Source organism: Colletotrichum aenigma (assembly GCF_013390185.1).
Source record: "Colletotrichum aenigma strain Cg56 chromosome Unknown KSG_Cg56_contig09, whole genome shotgun sequence".
In the NCBI taxonomy this organism is placed as follows: Eukaryota; Fungi; Ascomycota; class Sordariomycetes; order Glomerellales; family Glomerellaceae; genus Colletotrichum; species Colletotrichum aenigma.
Window position 1 is genome coordinate 1,029,988 of NW_023500915.1, and position 21,741 is coordinate 1,051,728.

The 21,741-nt window shown below is 56.9% G+C and overlaps 5 protein-coding genes across 5 annotated transcripts; 2 read left to right on the forward strand and 3 right to left on the reverse strand.

The window, feature by feature from the left end:
• Positions 1-1,355: 1,355 nt before the first annotated feature.
• On the forward strand, positions 1,356-3,751 carry CGCA056_v012995 (uncharacterized protein; the record flags this gene model as incomplete). The annotated part of the gene is made up of 2 exons (XM_037328239.1): positions 1,356-1,771; positions 1,831-3,751. The coding sequence occupies 2 exons, from the start codon at positions 1,356-1,358 to the stop codon at positions 3,749-3,751; spliced, it is 2,337 nt and encodes a 778-aa protein (XP_037173465.1).
• Positions 3,752-7,469: 3,718 nt separating this feature from the next.
• On the reverse strand, positions 7,470-8,826 carry plyF-2 (putative pectate lyase F; the record flags this gene model as incomplete). Its single annotated transcript, XM_037328240.1, has 6 exons — positions 7,470-7,472; positions 7,520-7,743; positions 7,811-7,968; positions 8,034-8,163; positions 8,219-8,640; positions 8,744-8,826. 6 exons carry the CDS (start codon positions 8,824-8,826, stop codon positions 7,470-7,472), a joined length of 1,020 nt encoding a protein of 339 aa, XP_037172632.1.
• An 816-nt stretch (positions 8,827-9,642) lies between these two features.
• Positions 9,643-11,316, reverse strand: CGCA056_v012997 (uncharacterized protein; the record flags this gene model as incomplete). Its single annotated transcript, XM_037328241.1, has 2 exons — positions 9,643-10,783; positions 10,847-11,316. The coding sequence occupies 2 exons, from the start codon at positions 11,314-11,316 to the stop codon at positions 9,643-9,645; spliced, it is 1,611 nt and encodes a 536-aa protein (XP_037172633.1).
• Positions 11,317-14,107: 2,791 nt separating this feature from the next.
• CGCA056_v012998 (putative choline-phosphate cytidylyltransferase) lies at positions 14,108-15,738 on the forward strand (the record flags this gene model as incomplete). The annotated part of the gene is made up of 4 exons (XM_037328242.1): positions 14,108-14,625; positions 14,695-15,045; positions 15,147-15,543; positions 15,604-15,738. 4 exons carry the CDS (start codon positions 14,108-14,110, stop codon positions 15,736-15,738), a joined length of 1,401 nt encoding a protein of 466 aa, XP_037172880.1.
• A 1,794-nt stretch (positions 15,739-17,532) lies between these two features.
• CGCA056_v012999 (uncharacterized protein) lies at positions 17,533-17,935 on the reverse strand (the record flags this gene model as incomplete). Its single annotated transcript, XM_037328243.1, has 2 exons — positions 17,533-17,712; positions 17,879-17,935. 2 exons carry the CDS (start codon positions 17,933-17,935, stop codon positions 17,533-17,535), a joined length of 237 nt encoding a protein of 78 aa, XP_037173472.1.
• Positions 17,936-21,741: the final 3,806 nt, after the last annotated feature.

Here is a 21,741-nt window from a genome sequence, read left to right on the forward strand (position 1 = left end):
CAGCGCCGCAACGTCGACGGTTTCAGATGCACCAACTCCCGTGCGCTTAAACCACGTTCCTTGCATGTCGACACCTTAATCGCCGCCCCGATTAACGTACCACACGTCCCAGTTGCTAAAGAAAGCAACCGGTTACAACCACCTCCCCTGAATGCTACCCTGTCCGCCAGAAAGAAGCAGCAGGGAGGGCGAAGGCAGTGTGGGCAGTCAGTTCTCTCTCTCTGGGCAGACTGGGCGTGAGCCTGATCTACCGTCTACGCATAAGCCAGCGCCCCACAGGGGACGCGCAACCTCTTCTCATCTTCTCGAGTCTCTCTTCCTCTTTCCGCTACCAGCGAGCCGCTGATCCCATGCGCTCTGATACAGCTTCGCGAAAGCCTGTATTGCCTGTGCTTGCACACATCACATCACATCCCACGCGCCCAGCTGGTTGGTGTCCGGCTATGACGGGCCCCCGAAGATCCAAGGCGAGAATTCCCCAGAATTTCTCCCACCTAATCTCGGATTTCGGGACGGGACGGCAGGCCCGGCAAGGGCCCAATACCACCAAGAATTAACCAAGGCCTCGTATCGTCTCAGTCATCACTCAAGCGAGAGAAGAGGGGGCCATGCTAACTTCAACATCGAACGGGGTAGGCGGGCTAGACTCAACTCCTGCAATGCCAATACGGGAAAGGCTGCCAAGGTACCTTCAATCCAAACGATACGATGATAGGCTTGGTAGCTGGGTGTGGAAGGGAAGGGATGGAAGAAGCACCATTAGCAGCTTGGCCCGCAGCAAGTTGAGGCTCACTGTCCCCTGTCCCCCGGCATGGCAGCTCAAGGTCCGTCCTTGCTCGCTCCCCGCGACGTTGGGAGCTGAGACAGAATGGCGTGGGAATGGTGGACAGTCAAGTCAGAGCAAAATAGGCAAAGAGGCTCGGCAGTCCCCGAACCCTGGACATCCCAACTAGCACATCCTCCTTGCACCCTCTGCTCTCCTCATTCTCCTCCTCCGCAGATCAGCCCGGCCAAACGCCCCTGCGCTGCCGACTGGTCGGTCCCATCTGCTCGCTCTGTTGCATGATATGTATGTGGCTTGTGTCTTCTATACGTCCAACATGCGGTGCCGGGAGCTTGCTTGTTTGAAAAGTAAGGTCTGAGCCGGCGTCTGGACTGGGTTGGAAGGCAACGTCACTTGCACCGATATTTTCTCAGTGGTCCTTTCTTTATAGCATTAGCCTTTGCCATTCCCCTTCTTCTAGAGTCTCTTTGCGTTCGATTTCTTCTAGCCAGGCCACAACTCCACCAGATGTTTTCGTGATACCCAGATACCCTAACGACCACCTCTCTTCACCTCTCTCTCTCCGACAATCATGGAGCGAGCACAGTCTCTCCTCACCAGCACCACCCGATCCATCAGCAGCACGCGATCCAGTACCCGCTCGTCCCGCTCGAATTCACTGTACTTGAACACACCCGGTCCGGAGAAGGGGGAGTTCTTCCTCCCCGCACCCACATCCACGACGATTCACCAACCGAAGATCCGGGTGCGGGCGATACTGGGGCACTGCCTCTACCGGAGGGTCGTGATATGGACGGTCACCGTCTCGCTGCTGCTCGGGCTCGCATATCTCAACACACCATTATACACGCGCGATGGCAAGGTTCTCGGCGATGACTACAGGATAGGCGGGCTCGGCGGACAGCCGAACAAGCAGGGCACCGAAATTCCTAATGAGGAGATGCCAGAGATTGACGGTTCGATGCCGCCATGGCTCAAGTTCAAGCAGTGAGTGACAACAGTAGTGCTAAGAGCTCTAAGACGAAATTCGACTAACACCACACAAGCCTCAACGGCTACTTCAACGGTCTCAAGTCGATCGTGCCGTTTGTCAACCACACCGCAGAGTATCCCAATGCTTCATTCCCCGCACCCGTAACCACGGTGCCCATTTACCACGACACCCCTCCCACTCCCACGCCTTACCTGGCAGCTCACCCAGATTTTGAGTCTCGCGAGTACCTCAAGGACCACCACGCCGTGAAGGAGTGCTTCATCGACGACGAGGACAAGATCCCCGTCCCGGACATCTGGGCCTACGACGGCGTCCCCCAGAACCAGCCCGACCCGGCTATCGGCTCTCACAGCGTCCTCGGTCTGCGCAACGACATCTGCTTCGACCGCTTTGGACGCTACGGCCCCTACGGACTTGGCTACGACATCCGTGAGGGCGGCACCTCCCAGGGCCAGGACACCGAGCAGGAGGGCTCCGAGATCGTCTGGTCCAAGACGGGCAAAATTAACTACAGCCGCGTGGACTGGGGTTCCGCGCAGGACCGCTGCGTCGAGCGCAACATCGCCCGATTCCGCAACAGCACCAAGGACGCCGCCACCGCATACGACACCGCCTACAGCGAGCCCGAAGCCGCCGGCGAAGATGGCCTCAAGAAGATCGACCGCATTGCCGTCGTCGTCCGCACTTATGTCGGCTTCGAGTGGACGCAGCATGCCATTATCAACTTCCGCGCCATGATCTCCGAGCTGTCCCTGAAGTCGGGCGGTGAGTACTCGTTGCACTTCCTGCTGCACGTCAAGGACAACGAGGCGCCCATCTGGTCCGACCCGTCCGTCGTCCAGAAGATCCTCGACGACAACGTGCCCACCGAGTTCCACTCCCTCTGCACCCTCTGGTCCGAGGCCGAGATGAAGCTCTACTACCCGGGCCACTTCGCCGACGCGCTCGAGAACCCCTCCAACGGCGACATCCACGGCGTCTACCGCTCCGCCCAGATGCCCCTCCAGGTCTTCGCCCTCCAGCACCCCGAGTACACCCACTTCTGGAACTGGGAGATGGATATGCGCTACATCGGTTCCTACTACGAGCTCCTCGACCGCCTTGGCGCCTGGGCCCGCGGCCAGTCGCGCACCCTCCTGTGGGAGCGCTCCTCAAAGTACTACATCCCCGCCGTCCACGGCTCCTGGGACGAGTTCGCCACGACCGTCGAGCGCGAGCTCAACGCCTCCGGCCGCCGCGCCATCCTCGGCCCCCAGATCTTCCCCGGCCGCATGTCCCTCAAGTCGGAAGAGGCCGGCATCTCCGTCATGCCCGCCAACTGCGCCCGCGGCGGCGACCCCGCCGAGTGCGGCGTCGGCGAGGACGCGGACCTCATCACGCTCAACCCGCTCTTCGACGCCGACGAGTCCGGCTGGGTCTTCGCCAAGGACGTCACCGGCTACGAGATGGTCTTCGCGCCGCCCCCGCGCCGCTGCTCCATCGTCACCGCCTCCCGTCTAAGCCGCCGCCTCCTCGCCGCCATGCACGAGGAGATGTGGCGCATGCACCACAGCATGTTCTCCGAGATGTTCCCGGCCTCCATGGCCCTGCACCACGGCTTCAAGGCCGCCTACGCGCCGCACCCCGTCTACCTCGACCGCGCGTGGTACCCCTTCGACACCATCGAGAAGGCCTTCAACGGCGGCCGCGACGGCACCACCGGCGGCCACGGGTCGCCCTTCGACCTCAAGAACGAGCACAACCACAAGGGCACCAGCTGGTATTACAACTCCGAGTTCGCGGGCCTGCTGTGGCGCCGCTGGCTGGGCTACGGCCAGATGGACGGCCGCGGCACCAACGGCGGCCGCGCGAACGAGGGTACGCTGCGCGGCGGCATGCAGGAGGAGTCGCACAAAGACAGCTCCGGCCGATTGTGCATGCGCAGCATGCTGGTGCACCCGATCAAGTGGGAGAACCCGGTCGAGAGAAGCTAAAACAAGCCTTTTCTCCTAGACAAGATGGTGTTGTTCATTTCTTTTCGAAGCTACATACTGCATGCATATGGGGGTGAAGAAGAAACAGGGTATTTCGTGGCGAAGTCCAACAGACGAACGAACCACACAGCAAGAAGCGATTCTGTCTCAAAGTTTTCACACACACAACAAACCTGTCGACCAAAGTTTGTTTCTCGACATGTCATGTTCTTTACTCTACTCCTTTTAACTTGCATTTACATATCTAGAGTGTACATATCTACACGACAGCACGGATTGGAGGTTATACCAGCCGGGATCACGGTTCTCAAAGCATTTGTTTGATTTTATATCGGTTCGGGGTTCGGGAACACAGAGAAACGCGTGAAGGGTCACACAACCGCGCAGGGCGCGCGGGAAACACACATCTGGGAAACAGCTGGGAAACGCGACTTCACTTCTGTACATAGAGCGGGACTTTTCTCACACACAAAATCTCTTTATGAAGAAAAACGTTCTCATATCTCCTCGACGCACAAACATTACTCAAGAAGAGGGGCAGGAAAATGGGATTCAGGATCCGGGAAACTTTGCGGCGGCGTTTATGGGCGGGGAGGGGTCAATCTACCAAGATGGGATTCCTTTTGTTTTTCCCTTTATGGTTTTGTTCTAGCCTCATTGTTATCTTGTTACTTAGCGGTAAAGCCAAATGTCAGAGACATATTACGAACAGCAGAGACGCCAGACTGGATTGTTAACAGTGGCCTGACGATGACTGATATTAACGATGGCCAATATGGCGATATTTTGGCGTCATTCGGCCGATATCATGATTCGAGGAATTGAGAAACACCGGGTTTCACAAAAACAACTGCACAGCATTTCAGACAATGACAGCCGCGGGAGGCACGGCATATGGCCAAGGCTGTTTTTTTTTCTCCCTCCGGCATTTGAGGTGTTCGTCGGATCGCAGATGCCACCACCCCGAGGGTGGACAGTGTCCGACTCAGACGCAACTCTCTGTCTCTCGCCGGCTGTTCTTCTCTCTTATCTACCCCTCATCAAGAACAATCATCCCACCGCCCACCGGGAGACCAAGTCATGAAGCAGCAGCAACAGCTATGGAAGCTATAGCTCCACCTCCACATATCGCCTCCGCCGCCACCGCCGCTGCAGGAACGGCCTTCCTCCCGTCTTCTCACATGGCAAGTGGGTGGGGGGTGCGGCGGTGGGCGGGGGCCAGTTTCACAGACGGCGCGCGAACGGCTAAACTCCGCCCAGGCGCGTTTTTTGTCCCGAAATAATCCAGAATCTGGGCTGTGGTGGTGTGACGGGGGGAGGGAGAGGGCCAGACTCTTACTTTTGTGTCGAGGGTGGTGTGAGATAGAACAGGGGTGGCCCCGGGTATACTTTCCGCGAAGAGGGCGAATTTCGGCCGTTTTCTCGTGCGATGAGGGGAGTGAAGGCCGGGCCGAAAAAGGCAGTGCGGCGGCCGGGGGTTTTCTCTTAGTTGGTGAAATGCTCAGAAGACAGGACTGCATGGCTGCATGTGTGTATGTACGGTGGTATATGTGAATGCCCCCGGCTATCACGGCCCTTTACCTGTGATGCGACTCCGGGGAAGGCGTGCCATAACAAACGCCGTGGCATAAGTTGGGAGGAATGCATCGGCGGGTGTGGTCACTGGTCAGTAACGCGCGTTGCGGACAGAAGAGGAACGAAAGAGACTTTTGGAGGGGTTCTTGGCATGGGGTGGCCGGCGATGGCATGAATGGGACAGAAAACCTTTCTCTTCCTTCTCGACGCCGTATTGGCGCGCGGGGGGAGGAAAGAACGCAAGCCCGGAGTCTCCGGATGAACTTGACGGGGGACGACGAGACACGTAAAGAGGGTGGTGACTGGTCCAAAGGTTCGGATTCGGGATGAGGTAAGCTGGCATCTTGGAGACTGTGGGGGGGGGACATGCGTGTGTCAGGAAGGGGAGGGTATTGATTTATCTGGGATCTGGGGGTGGGATGTTGGACTGACGCATGTACCCTGCTCACACGGCACGACACACTTTGACAACCCTCTTCTCTGAAGCGGACGTGTTGTGAGGGGAATATTAACATTCATGCTTTCGGCTGGCTTGGCTGGACAGTCGGCCTTGTTTTACGGCAGAACATCGTCGTGTGTGCAATAGAGTTTTTCTTAATAGGCGTGATGGACACGAGAGGGAATAATAGGTAGGCTTTTTCGTGTGTGTGTCGTCGTTCATACCGGCGCACAAAACTTGAGTTTTGAAAATTCAAGTGATATAGGGGTGGTGGCAGCAGCAGTCAGTGTTCTCACGTCAGAAATACCGGATTTCTTAATTCGTCCCAAAGATAGACAAGCTATTTTCGATGAACTCGTAGCCATTTATCGCCACTGTCTATCCGAAGTTGAGGATGGAGTGCCAAGTTTGATGGGGCTGAGGTGATTTTTTTGGTTGGATTGAGTTTTGGCTAGAGAGATACTATCTTTCTGACGTGCGATCTTGGCGAGAGAGATCTGGATGTTCGGATATTTCGGGAGTGGGAGCAGAACATCAGTAAGCATAACACGAGGGACGGGGTTTGGGTGTGATGGGATTCAGGGGAACTGGTGTAGACGAGACAGGCCAGGAACGAGGCGGCGCCCGGCGGAGTGGTAAGTTTGAGCGGGATGGCGATGTCGATGTCACTTCAAGCACGGCGGGAGGCTGAGAGCGGGCAGTGCTGCCGGGGCGAAGGGGCGATCGGCATCGGCGGGTGGATGTTCGGCGCCGTGTGGGTCGGTCTTCCGGTCTTTTCGGCGGGCCGGCTGGTCCGGTCGTAAGTCTAGAACGGGTATAAAGGTCAAATATCAGCGCTGCGACAGCTGAAAAAACTCTCAATAGTGAGTCGGTGATATCTTGGTGGTATTTTGGAAATTAAAAAATGTTGCGAATGGCTGCAATGGCACCTGGAAGTTCTGGGATGTATGCTTGCCCTCAACGAAGTTGCCGGGACTGGTTTTGTGAGTCTCGTCATTCTTAATAAGCAAACAGAGACAGAGGCCCGAAAAGCCAACGATTCGCGATGGTTTTCCTATCACACGTACATGTTTGACGAGTTGAATTCCTGTACAATTCCCCAGCCTAACATATTGCTCAGCCCAGAACCAGAGGAGCAAATCCCTTTGTTATATATGGGTCAATCTCCTCACATTCTTAGAATCTGAGAGGAGCAGGCAAATCACCTGCCTGGTCATCTTCGCATTAGCCACATTCACTATTGTGATCTGGTGATCCTCCTCTGCTCTGAGATTCGAAGATGTAGAGAAAACCCTGAAAATACGGTTCCGTTTGTGCAATTATTGGTTATCATCTCCACCGTCTGTTGATACACCACGTATACCTTGATGATGGTAGTAGAACAGCTAGACTTCTTAATAACATGACAAAGCTCCTATACCGCATAGTCGGCATTGCTTGCTTGGATCCCATCTGGCCATGGAAGGCGGAGTCGAGCTTCTTGTGCACTGGATTGGCTCCATAACGATTTCGTATATGACCCGATACTAACTATTAGTAGGTTTTTTGCCGTGTTAGTGTTCCTCAATCTAAGAACCGCAGGAATCTCAAGCCAGGGAATGCTTAATGTACGATGCTGACAACATCCCCTGCTCCCTTCTTTCCCTCGTCATTAATACCCCACCAACTACCAAAAGCTTCACCCGAACTCCCACCTAACAACTCTCACTCAACCCACTCACAAAACAAGACTCCCCATCCATCCCGCTGCCCACCTTGCTCGGCTCGTCGCCCGTGTCATTCCCCTCAAACAAATCACAGCTCTTCCCCGCGCTCTGACACGCCCCGGAAATCATGCACGTGTCGCCGTAGTTCGTGTTGATCCCGCACAGCACCCCTCCGTCGACGGCGACCACGTTCTCAATCTCCACGTTCCGCGGCCCGCCGTTGGCCTTGCAGTTGCCGCAGCTGCGCACGAGCTTACCATAGTCCTCGACGTCTGTTGCGCCGTAATCAGCATTTTCATCATTCTTGAAACGGGTTTTGCGAGGGGGGCTGAGACTTACAAAAGTCCTTGATGGAGACCGTGCCGCGCCCGTTGAACTGCACCACCTTGTCCGCGGCGTGGAAGGCGCCGCCGCCAATGATGGAGGATGTGCCCGAGGTCTGCTTGAGGGTGATGGCGTCCTCGCAGACATCACTGTGCCAGACGTTGATGAGGGTGCTGTTCACGCATGGGTCAGGTTCATATACTCTTTGCAACTTGGAAAGAAGGAGGAGGGGATGTACCAGGTTCCTTTGCAGTGAACGCCCTCCGCCTGTCCAGGCCCGAGGATGACGTTCGAGAGCGTCGCGCCGTCTTCGAGGATAAACATGGCGTCGTCCTCGCCCGTCTCGGTCTGATCCTGGCATACACTCGCTAATTTGATATCAGCATATCAATCTCATGCTGCTGTCAAGAGGGCGCCACTCACGGTTCCGGTCGTACATCTTCATCCCGCCGTCGAAGCTCCCAGACACAGGGATCGCGGCGTCCGTCTCGACGGTGCCCGAGGACTGAGGAAGTGTCTTTGTTACTCCCGAAGGAGCGGCGATGGTGGCTGTTGCGTCCTTGGTGGCGGTGGCCAATGTCGTCGCCGGCGCGGGAGCGTCTGACGCGGAAGGAGTGGGTTCAGCCGCTTCGGAGGTCGGGATAGCTTCGACGACGGATGAGGCGGGGATGTCCTCAATCACCGTGGGGACAGCAGTTGGGTCAATAGATGAGACCTCTGCCGTGGGTTCCGGGGCGGGGTTGGCGCCATCGTCGGCGTCTTCAGCCATACATTGGCTGTACCATTCGCTGTAGGGCACGCAGGTGGTGCCGGCAACGCATGTTGTTGAGCCAGTCCAGCCTTCTCTGGGAGAATGGTCAGCGTTATGAACGATCGTCTTCTGAAGGGTGTTCGTGTGCTATCTTTGTGATTCAAATAATGGAGAGGAGAGACGTAGGAAAAGCTTACCCGCCACACTGGCCGTACAGAGTGACCTGGGCGACGGCGACGCCACTCAGCGCCGTGCAGAGGAGAATGAATTGAGTCTTCATATTTCCAACCAATGAACGAATGTGAATACGAAAGGAACGTAGTTTCAAATGGACAGAGACCCGAAGAATGACACATAGACACACGAAAGAGAAGGGGAGCGGTTGAGGGGCATCATATACTCGGTTTCAATCATACCGTCGCGGCCTGACATACGTTCAATTCCGCCCGGGATGCGCAGCCTGGGTTCATGGTGTTACAGACAAGAGCCTCACCTAAATCAAACCTCCCGTCCCATTTGCTTGGAGCCTCCTTCCTGCTCATAACAAATGTTTGTGATTGCCCGCGGGTACCTGCATACGACCGCACCATCACATCTCGAGTCCGAGTGCTCGTTACCCTAAGGGACTCTCGTCGTCTGATCTAGATTGGTTTGTGTACCCGTAGTGGAAACAGAACGACGCATTTGCTCATTTATACTAAGACTGCCCTTCCAGACCCCAGACCAAAGCAATTTGAAAGGGACGCAGGCGGTTTAAGGTTGCTTGCGAAGAAGCAAAACCTCCCTCGCTTCTACTGGCTGGATGTCAGCGACAGGGAGCGCATCCGTTTCATGACATGCGCCAAGGTGGCGTTGGAGCAGCCACCCGAAGACTCGGCGAGGAGCTGAAGCCTCCGTTACGGTCCGGGAGGTGGTGGATGTTCTCGTCCGTCGTTTTGTCCGGCATCGGGCGTAAAAACATGCGATGACGGGCCATATCATCTAAGACTTGAGGTACTGTACTCAATGGCCGGGTTTGATATTTCGATACCCCCACTCAACTCCACGACGCCCACTTCCACGACAAGATTCACAAGTTAATAGTTTTAATCCCAATTCACCAATCCTCCCCAGCAGACACTAGACTATCGAACCGGTTGCCCCGCCCGGTGACAAACTTCATCTCCTCATCCTCCACAAACTCATCTCCGCCCCTATTCGGAATCAAGTCTTCAATAGCCCAAGCAACCCTCTCCGCGCCGGACCGCGCCCCACCCAAGTTCCCCGCTCCGGGCCCCAACCTCAGCGCCGCAAGCCGTCCCGTGACGAACAACGGCACCCCCTCCTTCCACATCAAATCATCATTGATACACGGCATGCCCCCGTGTCCGTGGATCGGATACTCCCGCAACATGGTCTGCAGATACGGCAAACTCGCATAGTCCGTCTGCACGCCCGTCGCAAAGTAGATATAATCCACCGCCGGAATCTCCACAGGCGGCTCCGTCCTCACGTTCCACAACTTCCTCTCCTCGTCGAACCGCGCCTCCGCAAGCTTCGTGTTCGTGCACAGCTCCAAGCTCCCCCGTGCGATGTGTTGCTTCAGCCGCTTGTGGTACGGCGGCGTGATGCTGCCGCCGCCGCGGGCGCTCTGGATCTGCGCCAGCCGCTCCTCGTCCGAGTCCGCGCTCCAGAAGTACGCCTGCTCCACGTTGCGGAACTTGCCCATCCACGCGAGGTCCACGTCGAACGGCTTCACGCGCAGCGGGCCCCGCATCAGGTGCCACACTTTCGTGACTCCCCGCCGCAGCGCGAGGTCCGACAGCTGCGCGGAGGTGAGCCCGCCGCCGACGACGAGGACGTTGCTGGTGCGCCGGGCCGCGATCTTGGCCTGCACGACGGGGTCGGGGAACTTTTGGATCTGCATGCTGTGGCAGGTCTGCGGCGGCGGTCTGGAGGGGTCGGAGTTGAGGCCGAGGACGGGCGGGATGGTGGGCGCGTTGGCGGGGCCGACGGCGAGGACGACGGACTTTGCGTAGTGGATTGTCTTATCGGTGTGCACGGCGAAGAGGTTCGTGTCTGGGGAGACGTGCTTGATGACGCGGTACTCGATGTCCTGGACCTTCTCGTTCTGGATCAGGCCCTCGCGCAGGCCGTAGCGGTCGACGATGCAGTCGCAGTGGTTGGCGAAGAGGTTCGTGGGCGGGGTGAAGTAGTCTTTGCGGTCTCGCTCGTCGACCTCGACGACGGCGTGTTGTCTGGCACCAGTTGAGTTAGCAAACTGACCTCGTTGCTTTAAGGATATAACTGGGGCAACTCACTTTGGATTCCTCGACTTCACCCTCGCCTTGCGCAGGTGTTTGCTGATCTCCTTGCCGACGCATGCCCGCAGCTCGAGCAGCTCGCCCTCCTGGTTCCGCTCGTGGGCCCTCGCGAGGAGCGAGTCGCGGTCCATGGGGTCGACGTGGAAGAACATGGGGCTGCGCAGGTGCGTGATGTCGAACGTCTTGAAGAGGCGGTTCCACTTGTTGAGCCACTCGTCGCCCGTGGCGTCGAGGACGAGTGTAGAATAACGCTGGGACTGAGCCGGGGTGCGCTTCTCGATGACGGCGCCGTTGCGGCGGTTCTTGAGAGGCATGCGGCGGCCGTACTTGCGGATCCAGTGGTACCGCTGGTGCTCCTCGTCTGTGAAGAGGGCGGATGGGGAGTGCTCGCAGAGGCGGGAGGCGACGGCGAGGCCGCAGGGGCCGGCGCCGATTATGATCACGTCGTGGACGAATTGTTCCGTCATTTTTGGGATTTGGAGAGAAGGAGACAGAAGGAGAAGGTGAGGTGTGCGTCTCGCGGGGTGAAGGAGAAACTAAACAGAAGACGGCTGGTAGTCACGGGGGCAGAAGGAGTTTTGATACCATTGCTACCAGAACCCGATTCCACGACCTGCCGGAGTCGGGTAGTCACAGGAGAGAATGACATCTTGCGGAATCTACCTTGATGGCCAGCGGCGGATGAATGTGATGTAGGCCAATGAAAGACATTGCAGATAGTGGTGATCCCTGTCTTGGTGTTTCTGGTTGCTCCATCGTGGTTGGGGACCTTGATGGGCAGGGTCTGGATGGAGCTGACGAGGCAATGACTTCAGCTTGAATCAGTCAAACGTGACATTCGCTTTATAGGAGAAAACAGTGATCTTGAAAGATGTGAATCAGGTGATTTGGTGACACATCAACGAATATTGCGACAGCCTTAATTTTTTGTTGTCTTAAATCTGTTACCTTAAAAGCGAACAACGTGAAGGATGGGGAGGTAGTCGTCACTAAATTTGTCAATGGCATCCGGAAGACATTTCAAACAAAGAAGGCTAGCTGTCAAACTCCAAGAAAAGACCAACTGGATTTCCTCAAAGCCATTGTCATACTTGCAACTTGATGGTTGCCGGTTCCGGCCTCATCGGCGACAACCCGGGATCCACTCCGTCCGCCGACTGGCCCACACCACCGTCTCCGCGTCGCACCCCGACATTCTGACCGCCGACCCGGCAGCCCTCGACCGGCCGCCTCACCTAGCGTCCGTAGTCGAAAAAGGCAGTCGATTCATGCATGGCGTCACATCCCAGCGGAAGCATCCCCAGTGGGTCAGCCGCATGGACCGGCCAAAATTTGATTTGATGCACGCCCTTCGCATTGCTTCCCTTGTCATATCAAAAGACAGGCGGAGGGCAAAAAAAAGCCGCAACTTCGATGAGTTTCGATGCAGAAGCCATCACATCAAAAGCGCCCGCCGCAGGCTGTCCAACGTCGCGATGCCAGAATTGAGGTTCAGACCGATGCGCGGAGAAAGCCGATCGACGTCACCTGACATGTCACGCTGCCATCTCCGACAGAAACGAGTTCAACCGTGTCTGTGTCTGCGTCTGTTCTCTGTCTTGCCCACGTGTCATCCTTCTGCCATCATTTCCTGCCATCATTTCCTGCCATTTTGCTGCTGCCCAGTTGGAGAGACCGACGAATGCCAAGGGCCAGCTTTGCGGGTACGTACCGTTTGGAGAAGCAGGAATCCACTTCCTCCCCAACAGAACTGTGAAATCTCGAACCATCCCTGCCGGGCAGAAACGACCCGCACACCTTGTAAGTACTTTTTTCGGTATTTTAGCTTTATTTCTTTTCGGTTCTGTGCACCGGCGACAGCTCAGCCAAAGCTGACCACGCTATTGGCCGAGCTAAGGCAGAGAGAGCAAAGCCACCGACGGCGGGCCCCCAACCGACGTAATTGCGCAGTGCATCCGACGGGGTGCTCTCTGCCCAAGCCACAGTCGAATGACGCCACTGTCTTGCACAAACGCTGGAGGCAATTATTACGCATGTGCAAGGCGCGAGCTTGACGAGTTCCGCTGTTTGTGCAAGCTGTCCGCTTCCTCCTCGCAGTGCTTCTGTTGTCCGTCGGATACGAATACAGAGAACACAGCAGGCAAGTTGTAACCGAGAGGCCACCAGTGCAGTTTCCGAGAGTTGCAGTGAGAGAAAGAAAAAGAAAGAGGAGCAGGGGACAGGCATGTCGCTCCTGCACGCAATGCAATTTGTGAACGTGTATGGACAAAATCTCGATGGACATCGTGGCATTTTCCCACTCGTGACACGCGACTTGCGAACCCAGTTGACAGACAGTCAAACAACACACTATTCCTTCTCCATTGGCACTCGGGTGACAGCAATTGCAGCTTCACAACCGCGATTAACGACCGTCAGCTGTCAACTCGCCTTTAACCCAACTTTAAACTCCCCACGAACTCCCCCGTGGTCCGCATCCCGCCGACCGGAGTAGACGCTCCCCCACTAGCTGCAGGTCTAACACAAGATAGTCCATTATCCGTATCATATGCGCAATCTTGCTGCTTAGGTAGCTGTGCTCTGCTGCTCTACTGCTCTGTTTTGCTTTACCTTGTCTTTGCTGTCACATCCGTCCGGCCAAAACTCGCAATCAGCCGAGCACACTTTATTCCGACTGGACTGGACTGAGCCAACCAACCATTCACGGCTCTGGCTGGACCTACCCGTTCCAATAACGCGGCGCGCAAAAAGTGTAAACCTCTCAGAAGCCGTCGTTAGTATTCTACCCTCTTCCGTCCAATTGCACTGCTTTCTCCGAAACCCAGGCCCAGACCTACCTAAGCTCTTTTTTCCCCTACCCTCCTCCCCCTTCCCTGTGCTTTCGCTCTCCAATTGCACCCTCTCGTCAAAAAAAGTCCATCGTCATCAGCCATCACCCCTCCTAACTAAAACCAAGGCACAGCAGTCCAGCGACCACCACCCACGCCCGCAAGCAATCCTCCCACGCGGGATACGCCATACGAAAACCCTTCCTATATACGACATACTACTGCCGATCAATCGAGCAACACAGTCCGCCCCCCCTTAGCTGCGGCCCGCTACCTTACCTAACCAAACGGCCGACTCCACGCCCTCACCACCACCTACCTCATCCACGGCCGGCAGACCGCTTCCAACTTCCAACTCCATCCCGTCCAACATCTCGAGCAACCCTCAAAACCCTTTCGGTCCCCCCCACCACCACCAATACCGCCCAAGATGTCATCACCCTCGAGCTCCTCAGCAGCAGGCAAACGCAAGCGCCCCTCAACGACAGCCTCCATGCCCCAACCAGACCTCCAAGCTTCCTCCCGCGATGCCTCCGGCGAAGAGGGCGACAGCACCGCCCCGGAAACCGGCCGCCTGACCTCGACCTCCTCCCACCGCAAGTCCGACTCCACCGCCTCCGCCTCCGCCGGCCACCCGTCTAAGCGACAACGCGCCAACTCGGAGCGCTCCGTCCACGAGAACAACAATGGCTCCTCTGCCCCCGCGGCGCAAGACCACACCCTCGACCCCGGCGAGCCCAGCGACACCACCGAGGCGAGCGTCGACATCGCTGAGCGCGTCGGCCGCAAGAAGAAGACCGTCTCGATCAAGGAGACCCCCGAGGACTCCATGCCCCCTCCCCCCATCGGCAAGCTCACCCACCCCGTGGGCTACAGGACGAACGACCCCCCCGCCGGACGTCCCGTGAGAGTATACGCCGACGGAGTGTTCGATCTCTTCCATCTCGGGTTCGTGTTTCCCAGCCTCTATCCCTGCCGAGAGAAAGTCACATGCTAACAATGCGACCGCACAAACAGCCACATGCGCCAGCTCGAACAAGCGAAAAAGGCCTTCCCGGACACCTACCTCATCGTCGGTGTAGCCGGCGACGTCGACACACACAAGCGCAAGGGTCTGACTGTTCTCTCGGGCCGCGAGCGCGCCGAGACCATCCGTCACTGCAAATGGGTCGACGAGGTCATCGAGGACTGCCCTTGGATCGTCACCCCGGACTTCCTCGAGGCCCACAAGATCGACTACGTCGCCCACGACGACATCCCCTACGGCGCCGACGAGGGCGACGACATCTACAGGCCCATCAAGGAGGCCGGCAAGTTCCTGGTCACGCAGAGAACCGAGGGCGTCAGCACGACTGGCATCATCACCAAGTAGGTCCCTTTCCCTCCCGAAACGGGCACATTGCAAGCTTCGTGTTCCAAGCCCCCATCGAACCAAAGAAGCACAGAAACTGACTTCACCCGCTCACCAGGATCGTCCGCGACTACGAAAAGTACATTGCCCGCCAGTTCAAGCGCGGCACCCCCCGCCAGGAACTCAACGTCAGCTGGCTCAAGAAGAACGAGCTCGACCTCAAGCGCCACGTCCAGGAGCTGCGCGATAACATCCGCACAAACTGGTCCACCACCGGCCAGGAGCTCTCCCGCGAGCTGCGCCAGTACTGGCCCGCCTCCCGGCCCCAGTCCCCCGCCCCCGCCGCCCGCACCTCGTACATCCAGAACGGCGACCTCAACGCCGCCGCCGCCGGGAACCGCTCCAAGCTCAGCGTCGACATCCCGCCCACCACCCCGGGCGGCACCCCCGCGCCCACGTCGAACGACTTTATCACGGGATACGCGCTGGGTCTCGTCGGCGGTGTCCGCTCATGGGTAAGCTTCTATGTTCGGGAGCGATGTGACACGGACAAAGTATGCTAACCAGGATCGCAGATGACAAAGTCCAGGAGAGAGCAAGACAGCCCCTCCCGCCGCAACAGCGACGACGAGTCCGAGTCCGACGGCAAGAGCCCCCGCGGCCGCGTCGTCCCCCAGCAGCCCACCGCCGCCACCGCGGGCGCCTCATAATCAATAATCCTCTTCTGATCTGTTCCGCTCTCCCCCTTCGAACCGTCATGACATCTACCCCACTCTCTCTCCTCCTTTCTTCTACTAATTACTTCATGGCATGATGATGATGGGTCTCCTTACTCGGGAAAGGGTGGCAGCAGGAAGGGAACCTTGGAAAAAAACACGAAAAAAGAAGGTGACGCCGGGGTTTTCCAAACAGAACAACAAAAGAAGAGCAGGGAGATTTCCCACGAAACACGTATTGGGCGGTTCCGGTCGTAAACGCTCTTGTATCCATTAACCTGTCTCCCTTGGTTTCCTGCTTCTTATGAAGGCGTTTTTTTTGCGTAGTGTAACTGTCCGTCTTCGGGGACCTTTGCTCGCTTTACATTGACGAGTTGGTTCACGTTGCTTGTTTTTCTGTACTGCAATAGAATCGTTTCTACTGAAATCACATGACCTATATCTCCCTTCATCGCGAACGAAAGTCGAGCTTGTCAGCTCAGTGGTGAGCAGGCGGGCGCCGTTGGATTGGCTTTGGAATTTGCAAACGGAGAAACGGCATATGGGCTTCGAAACCAGTGTCAAATCATTTCGGACTCGGCTTCCGGCTCGTACTCGCCAGTTTGCACAATTGCACCTCACAGATGGGACGAAATAAAAAAGGCGAGGCCCGGAGCTCTCCTCCCCTACCTACCTCGAGCTCCGACCTCGCCAACCGGGATGAACCTGGCATCTCTGTAGAAATTTGGAGTTGGTGCAGGAACTGCTGCGCGTACAGATACGCACTCAATTACTCCTCCCCGCGTGCGGGCGAGGCCCGTCACGGTGACCCGAGGTGGTGCAGAGAGAGACAGCTGTTGGTGCGGCGTGACGACCGTTTAGACTTTTGCTCCTCCTTCTTTGGCGCGCGTAACCCACCACCCTTCCTGGCGCGGCCGCGGCTGCGGCCCCCAAAGCACGGGGTATTTCGACTTTTCAGCTTTTAAGCGCGGGGCGCCTGGAGAGGGGTTATCACACTGCGCTGTCGGCCGACTATGATGGCAACGACGACGATGATGAGGGGGATGTGAATGTTGGTGTCTTCTGCTGGGTCACTGACGTGGCAGAGATGAGGGGTGTGCGCGTGATTGCGTGCGGTCTGGACGCAGTGTTGGGAATGGTATGTTGGTTTGAGGTGTGATCGGGGCCCCGTCCCTATCACCAACGATGGGACCCCCAAATGTTGGTTGTTTCAACTTTGTGCGTTGACAGCTTCATGGCTAATGAGTAGGGACGGCCACAGTTCAGCTCGCGACGAGCTCTCCATCTTCCCATGAGTGGAGATATCGAACCACGGCCTGAGATCGTTGGAGCTGGGAGATGCTTGAAAGAAGCCTGGTGACCTCGCCACTTAATCACAGGTCATGAAATGTGATGCTCTATCGGGAGTAACAAGCTGGGCGCCTGGCCGGGCAACTTGCGATGGAACCTCGGCCAGAGAAACTGAAGCAGTACCGCCTGCATGTGGTCTGTTGACCTTGGAGGCTGTACAGCCTCGTCACGAGGCAGATATCAAGGCTTGCGTCTCTGGGCTCGCAGATCATGATCCCGTCGCGGGCAACCATGACGGACTGGTGATTTGAAGCTTGCCACCGAGCCTTGTCAAAACCCGGACGGAGTCCGAACGATGCCGTCAACCGGCCTAGGGGGTAGAAAGGCGAGGCACATCGAAAAGCCTGCCGAGATGCATGAATCAGATCCAGGCCGGGGGTCTCGATTGCGGCATGCTGTGTCCAGGCCCCGGATTATCGCGCCGCGCCGGGTGGCTGATTATTCCATGTTGGTGCCTGGGTTTGACAGACAAACCAACGTTGGCTTTGGTCTTTGTTCACCACGCCCCTTGACAAGGTCCCAAACCCCCTGAACAGTGTGCCTTGTCAACTGGTCTGATGGTAGGGTACCTGCGGCCACGGGTATGCGCCTATACTGACGACACTGGCGAACGATGGGCTGTGTGATGTGTTGGTTAGGGCGTACTTGTCAAACGGGCGCAAATCACTCCCACTCCACCGCACCTTCCAAAAGTTCTCTTCCCCATGTCGAAGTACCGATTCATCGAAATCATACGGTGATTTGCCGTAGAATGTGTGGTTCTAGACCCTTCGCTGTGACTTACCGGCGAAATCACCTTCCCAGCCGCAACGAAGCGGGCGTCCACTGCGTGAGTAGCCATCTCCGCGAGGATTCTTTATTTTCGAACACGAGATTCAACATTGATGTCTTTGTTCAGCTCCCCGTTGGGGTCTGTTTCAAGCTTGCGGCGTCGAAGAAGGTCATGTCAGTCCTGCTCTGCCAGGCACATCCCATCACAGACATTTTGCATTGCCGCTTTCGGGAAGGTCTTTCGCGGCCCCATGATCCGATCTGCTAGCCGCCGCTGGACAGCTGAGATTGACGAACTGGGCGGAGAACTGGTCAAGGCAGCGAACACCAGCCGCTGAAGCTCGGGAAAGGAACCGCACCATGGGTTCTGCAGGTACAGACTCAGCTGAGACCAAACACGAGATATGGTGCATACGTCTCGGCGGACGAGGAGGAAGAGACATGATGGAGACCGTGCTGCTACCATAGACACGCTGCGTCTATTCACGATGAGAGTCGGGTGCGCTAATTTTGGCGCCAGACGCCGCTGGCCGTTGAGCGTGATTCAAGCTTAACTTGACCGGATGTGCAGTTCCCGCCATCGCTTGATGGTTGACATGTTCGGAATAGGCAGAGCATGTCTTAGTCCTGCGACTTAGCCGCCCATGGTGGGTATGGGGGGCTGAGTATGCGGCAATGATGAGATGTGGGCGACGGGAAGGCTGAGCTTTGATCATTTAGCCGGGAGGGAGTGCGGATATCCAGAGCCGCGAGCAGCAAGCCGCATCGCGTGCTACCCCACGCAAAGAAGCGCCTTGGCTTGAGTGAATCTGTAGACCGAGGCACCGCCCCCAAGATTCAAGTGGAGTGCATCTTGCAAAGTGCGAGCCATCGAATATTTTGGTGGTTTGTGGGAGAAGACGATACCAGAGTCGTCCGACGGCTGAGTAAGGCAAGGATCCGCAGCAGCAGGCGTCATTGGTGGAAAGACGGTGATGGTTGGTTCCCGGCCATGTGCTGAGCATGCTCAGCGTGCCTTAGTCCCAAGCAGGAACGCGAGGGAACAGACGTTTCGGGCCGCTTCGTTGGATCAAACTTGCAGTGAAAGAAGGTCGACCTGTGGACGCAAAAGGACGGGTTGATTGCGAAGACTTACCACATCGATGAGCCGTGACAGCGTCATCGCGACTCGTCTGAGGGGCCTCGAAGACTCTCGACTCTGCGCCGCGAAACAGGCAGACGCACCCGCCGTCGTTGGAGCTTCGCGCAGGCAACTACTCTCAAGCTGCTGCCTTGATCTACAACACATCGCGGCTGAGTAATGTCTTGGACTCGGCTTGTGACTCGCATCTTGGACGATCGACAAACGGATTAGCTGAGCGGTTCTCGCGGTACAAGCACAACGCAGATGGCAGACGACTCTTTGCTGATTACGTGAAGCATTTGATGACTTGCAGAGAGGCGTCGGGTTGGAGCAGTCGGCTCACGGCATGTCCCAGCCTTGACCGGTACTGTGCGATCTGTCAGTGGCTGCTGGTGGTTGCTGACAATGACCCGAGAGAAGAGCCGTTGCATACTGCCGCGCTGTTCGGCCGCAGCCTCGGCCGTAGAGAGATAGATGGGAAAGCGCAGTGCGACGGTGAAGAAGTGCGCAGCAACAGTCGATGGTGGTGCGCCTCTGCCCTACGGACATGCAGCAGCCGTGGCAGTGGGATGGGATGGAAAGGGAAGATGCAATGCACCGTGGATCGGGCTATGTCCACGGTGTCGGTCGTTGGCGACGACATGGATGGGTGGTGCTCAGCAACGACGTTGTGCGACTGAGTCGGGGGCTGGGACTGGCTGAGGAGAAGGTTCTCCGCATGGTTCGCACTCGGGAAGGACTGCCAGACTTCAGATGGCAGCAGCGGCAGGACCAACTGGTTGGATCAGGCTGCAGCAAAGAGCTGCAGTCGGTCAACCATGGATGGTGCGGTACCAAATTGGATCCGTGGCCTCGAGACCTGTGGAGGTACCGCCGCAGGGCTGCAGAGTGGGCGGTACACCGTAATCGAGTGCTTCGTAGGTGATGTGTGTGTGTGTGTGTGGTTGCGTGTTGGGATCGCCGAAGGAACCTTCGTACCACGAAATGACGAGCAACGGTACTTTTGGGCGATCTGATGATGCGGGTCGCGGTCTGGGGTTCGTTGGGTTGAATCACAGGCATCTCATTCGCAATGTCGTGCCCCTTTTTCCCTATTTTAGCGAGGTTGGCGGGGAAATTCCGTGTTGCGTGAGGACAGGTAAGAGGGATCAAGGAGGTTGCGATGGTGGTTGTGGTGGTGGTGCTCTGTGCTCTGTGGATGGATATTGAGATGCGAAAATTTTTCCTCGATGATGGAGAATCCGGTTTATTGTTTTGCAAGCAAGCTGAAGGTAGTGTCGGTGAGGGTCGCGATGGAAAATGCGATGGCACTAGGCTGATGTGCATGGAGCGACGTCAGGCGTTTGTTTCCATGTTCATGCCGGGCCTCTAGTTCAAACGGGCCTTCTACAAATGGGGTCGCCGCACCGTTCACTTACCTACTTAGCTACGGCCTGGGCTGGGCAGCTGTCCACCACTGGACGGGGACCGACGGCTGTACTGTGTGCGTGTACAGTGAGTGAACAGTGCACCGATGTGTGGCAGGCGACCTGGGACGGCGGGATCAAGCCGGGGGAAAGAGCTCAGATGGTACTAAAAATACCTTAGGGTTAAGCGCCGACCCTGGTCCCTTCCGTTGAAGGTTAGGCAGCCCCTGCCAATGACAAAAAGACAACGGTCGGGGAGTGGCAGGCTCTTCCGGAAGGGTGGGGCCCGAGCAACTTCCTCACTCGGCGAGGCGGCGAGGCAGCGACGATGCGGTGCAGAGCGGACACTGGCAGGAGCAACTCGCCCTCACGGTGAAGGGCCAAGATATCAGCACCTTTAGAGTTCACGGGGGTTGCGGTTGACCGAGGTTGGATTCGAGAACAAACTCCGTTCTGTATCTTGGCTTTCAGCCGTTAGCCGCGTTGACCGGTCTTGTCTTCGCTGGTGGAGGTTGATGGATGACAGGTGACGGCTAACCGCCTCGTTTTTTTGGTCTTCTTTCCTTTTCGCTCTCGTTATTGCAAATACCAAAATGAGTTATTGCAGGGATCCCACGGCGTCCACGGAGCTGCGGAGAGCGAACAACGGACAGCTCAGCTGAAAAGCTTTACCTCACAATTATCGAACCATGAGTCGAGCAGGAGGTGGTAACGGAAATCCAGCTTTGAAGCGGCACAGCATGCACCGCACAGCCGTGTTGTTGGAGCTGGTGCATTGCCTGGAAACGGCCGGTGATATCGCGATGTGATGCGATGTGATGCGAGTGCCACTGCAAGGTACCATCGAAGGAATATGCGCCCGCGGCAAGGCATTTCCTTTCTTCAGTTCGCATTCGTCCTTCTTACCGCCGTTAATCTTCAGCAAGATGAGGCCAGAAACAGAAAATGCACCACCAGGTCCGGGTCGGATGATCCTTCCCGTGCGCGTGATCGATACACCTCACCTCCTTCCTTCCTCATGCTGAGGTACCTACCTACCTACCCTACTGGTTGGTCCTCCTTCCTGACTTCGAGGTAAGGTAGGTAGGGTTGGTACCTCAGGTCATCACATCACCAACAGGAAGCGACGTTGTTGGAAACGGACGGGAAGGCACTGCTGATAGGTAGCGAGGGGCTTGGTGCCGGGTCCTGCCTTCCTACCTTAGAAGGCCAGATGGCCGAGGCCGGCCCTTTCCAGGTTCTGTTCCTCCTGCTAGACGAGTCAACCTAACGAATTAACGAAGCAACCTGGAAAACTTCAAGGTGCACTGCTCACCCGGAATCCACCCAACGAATAGGATCGGATCA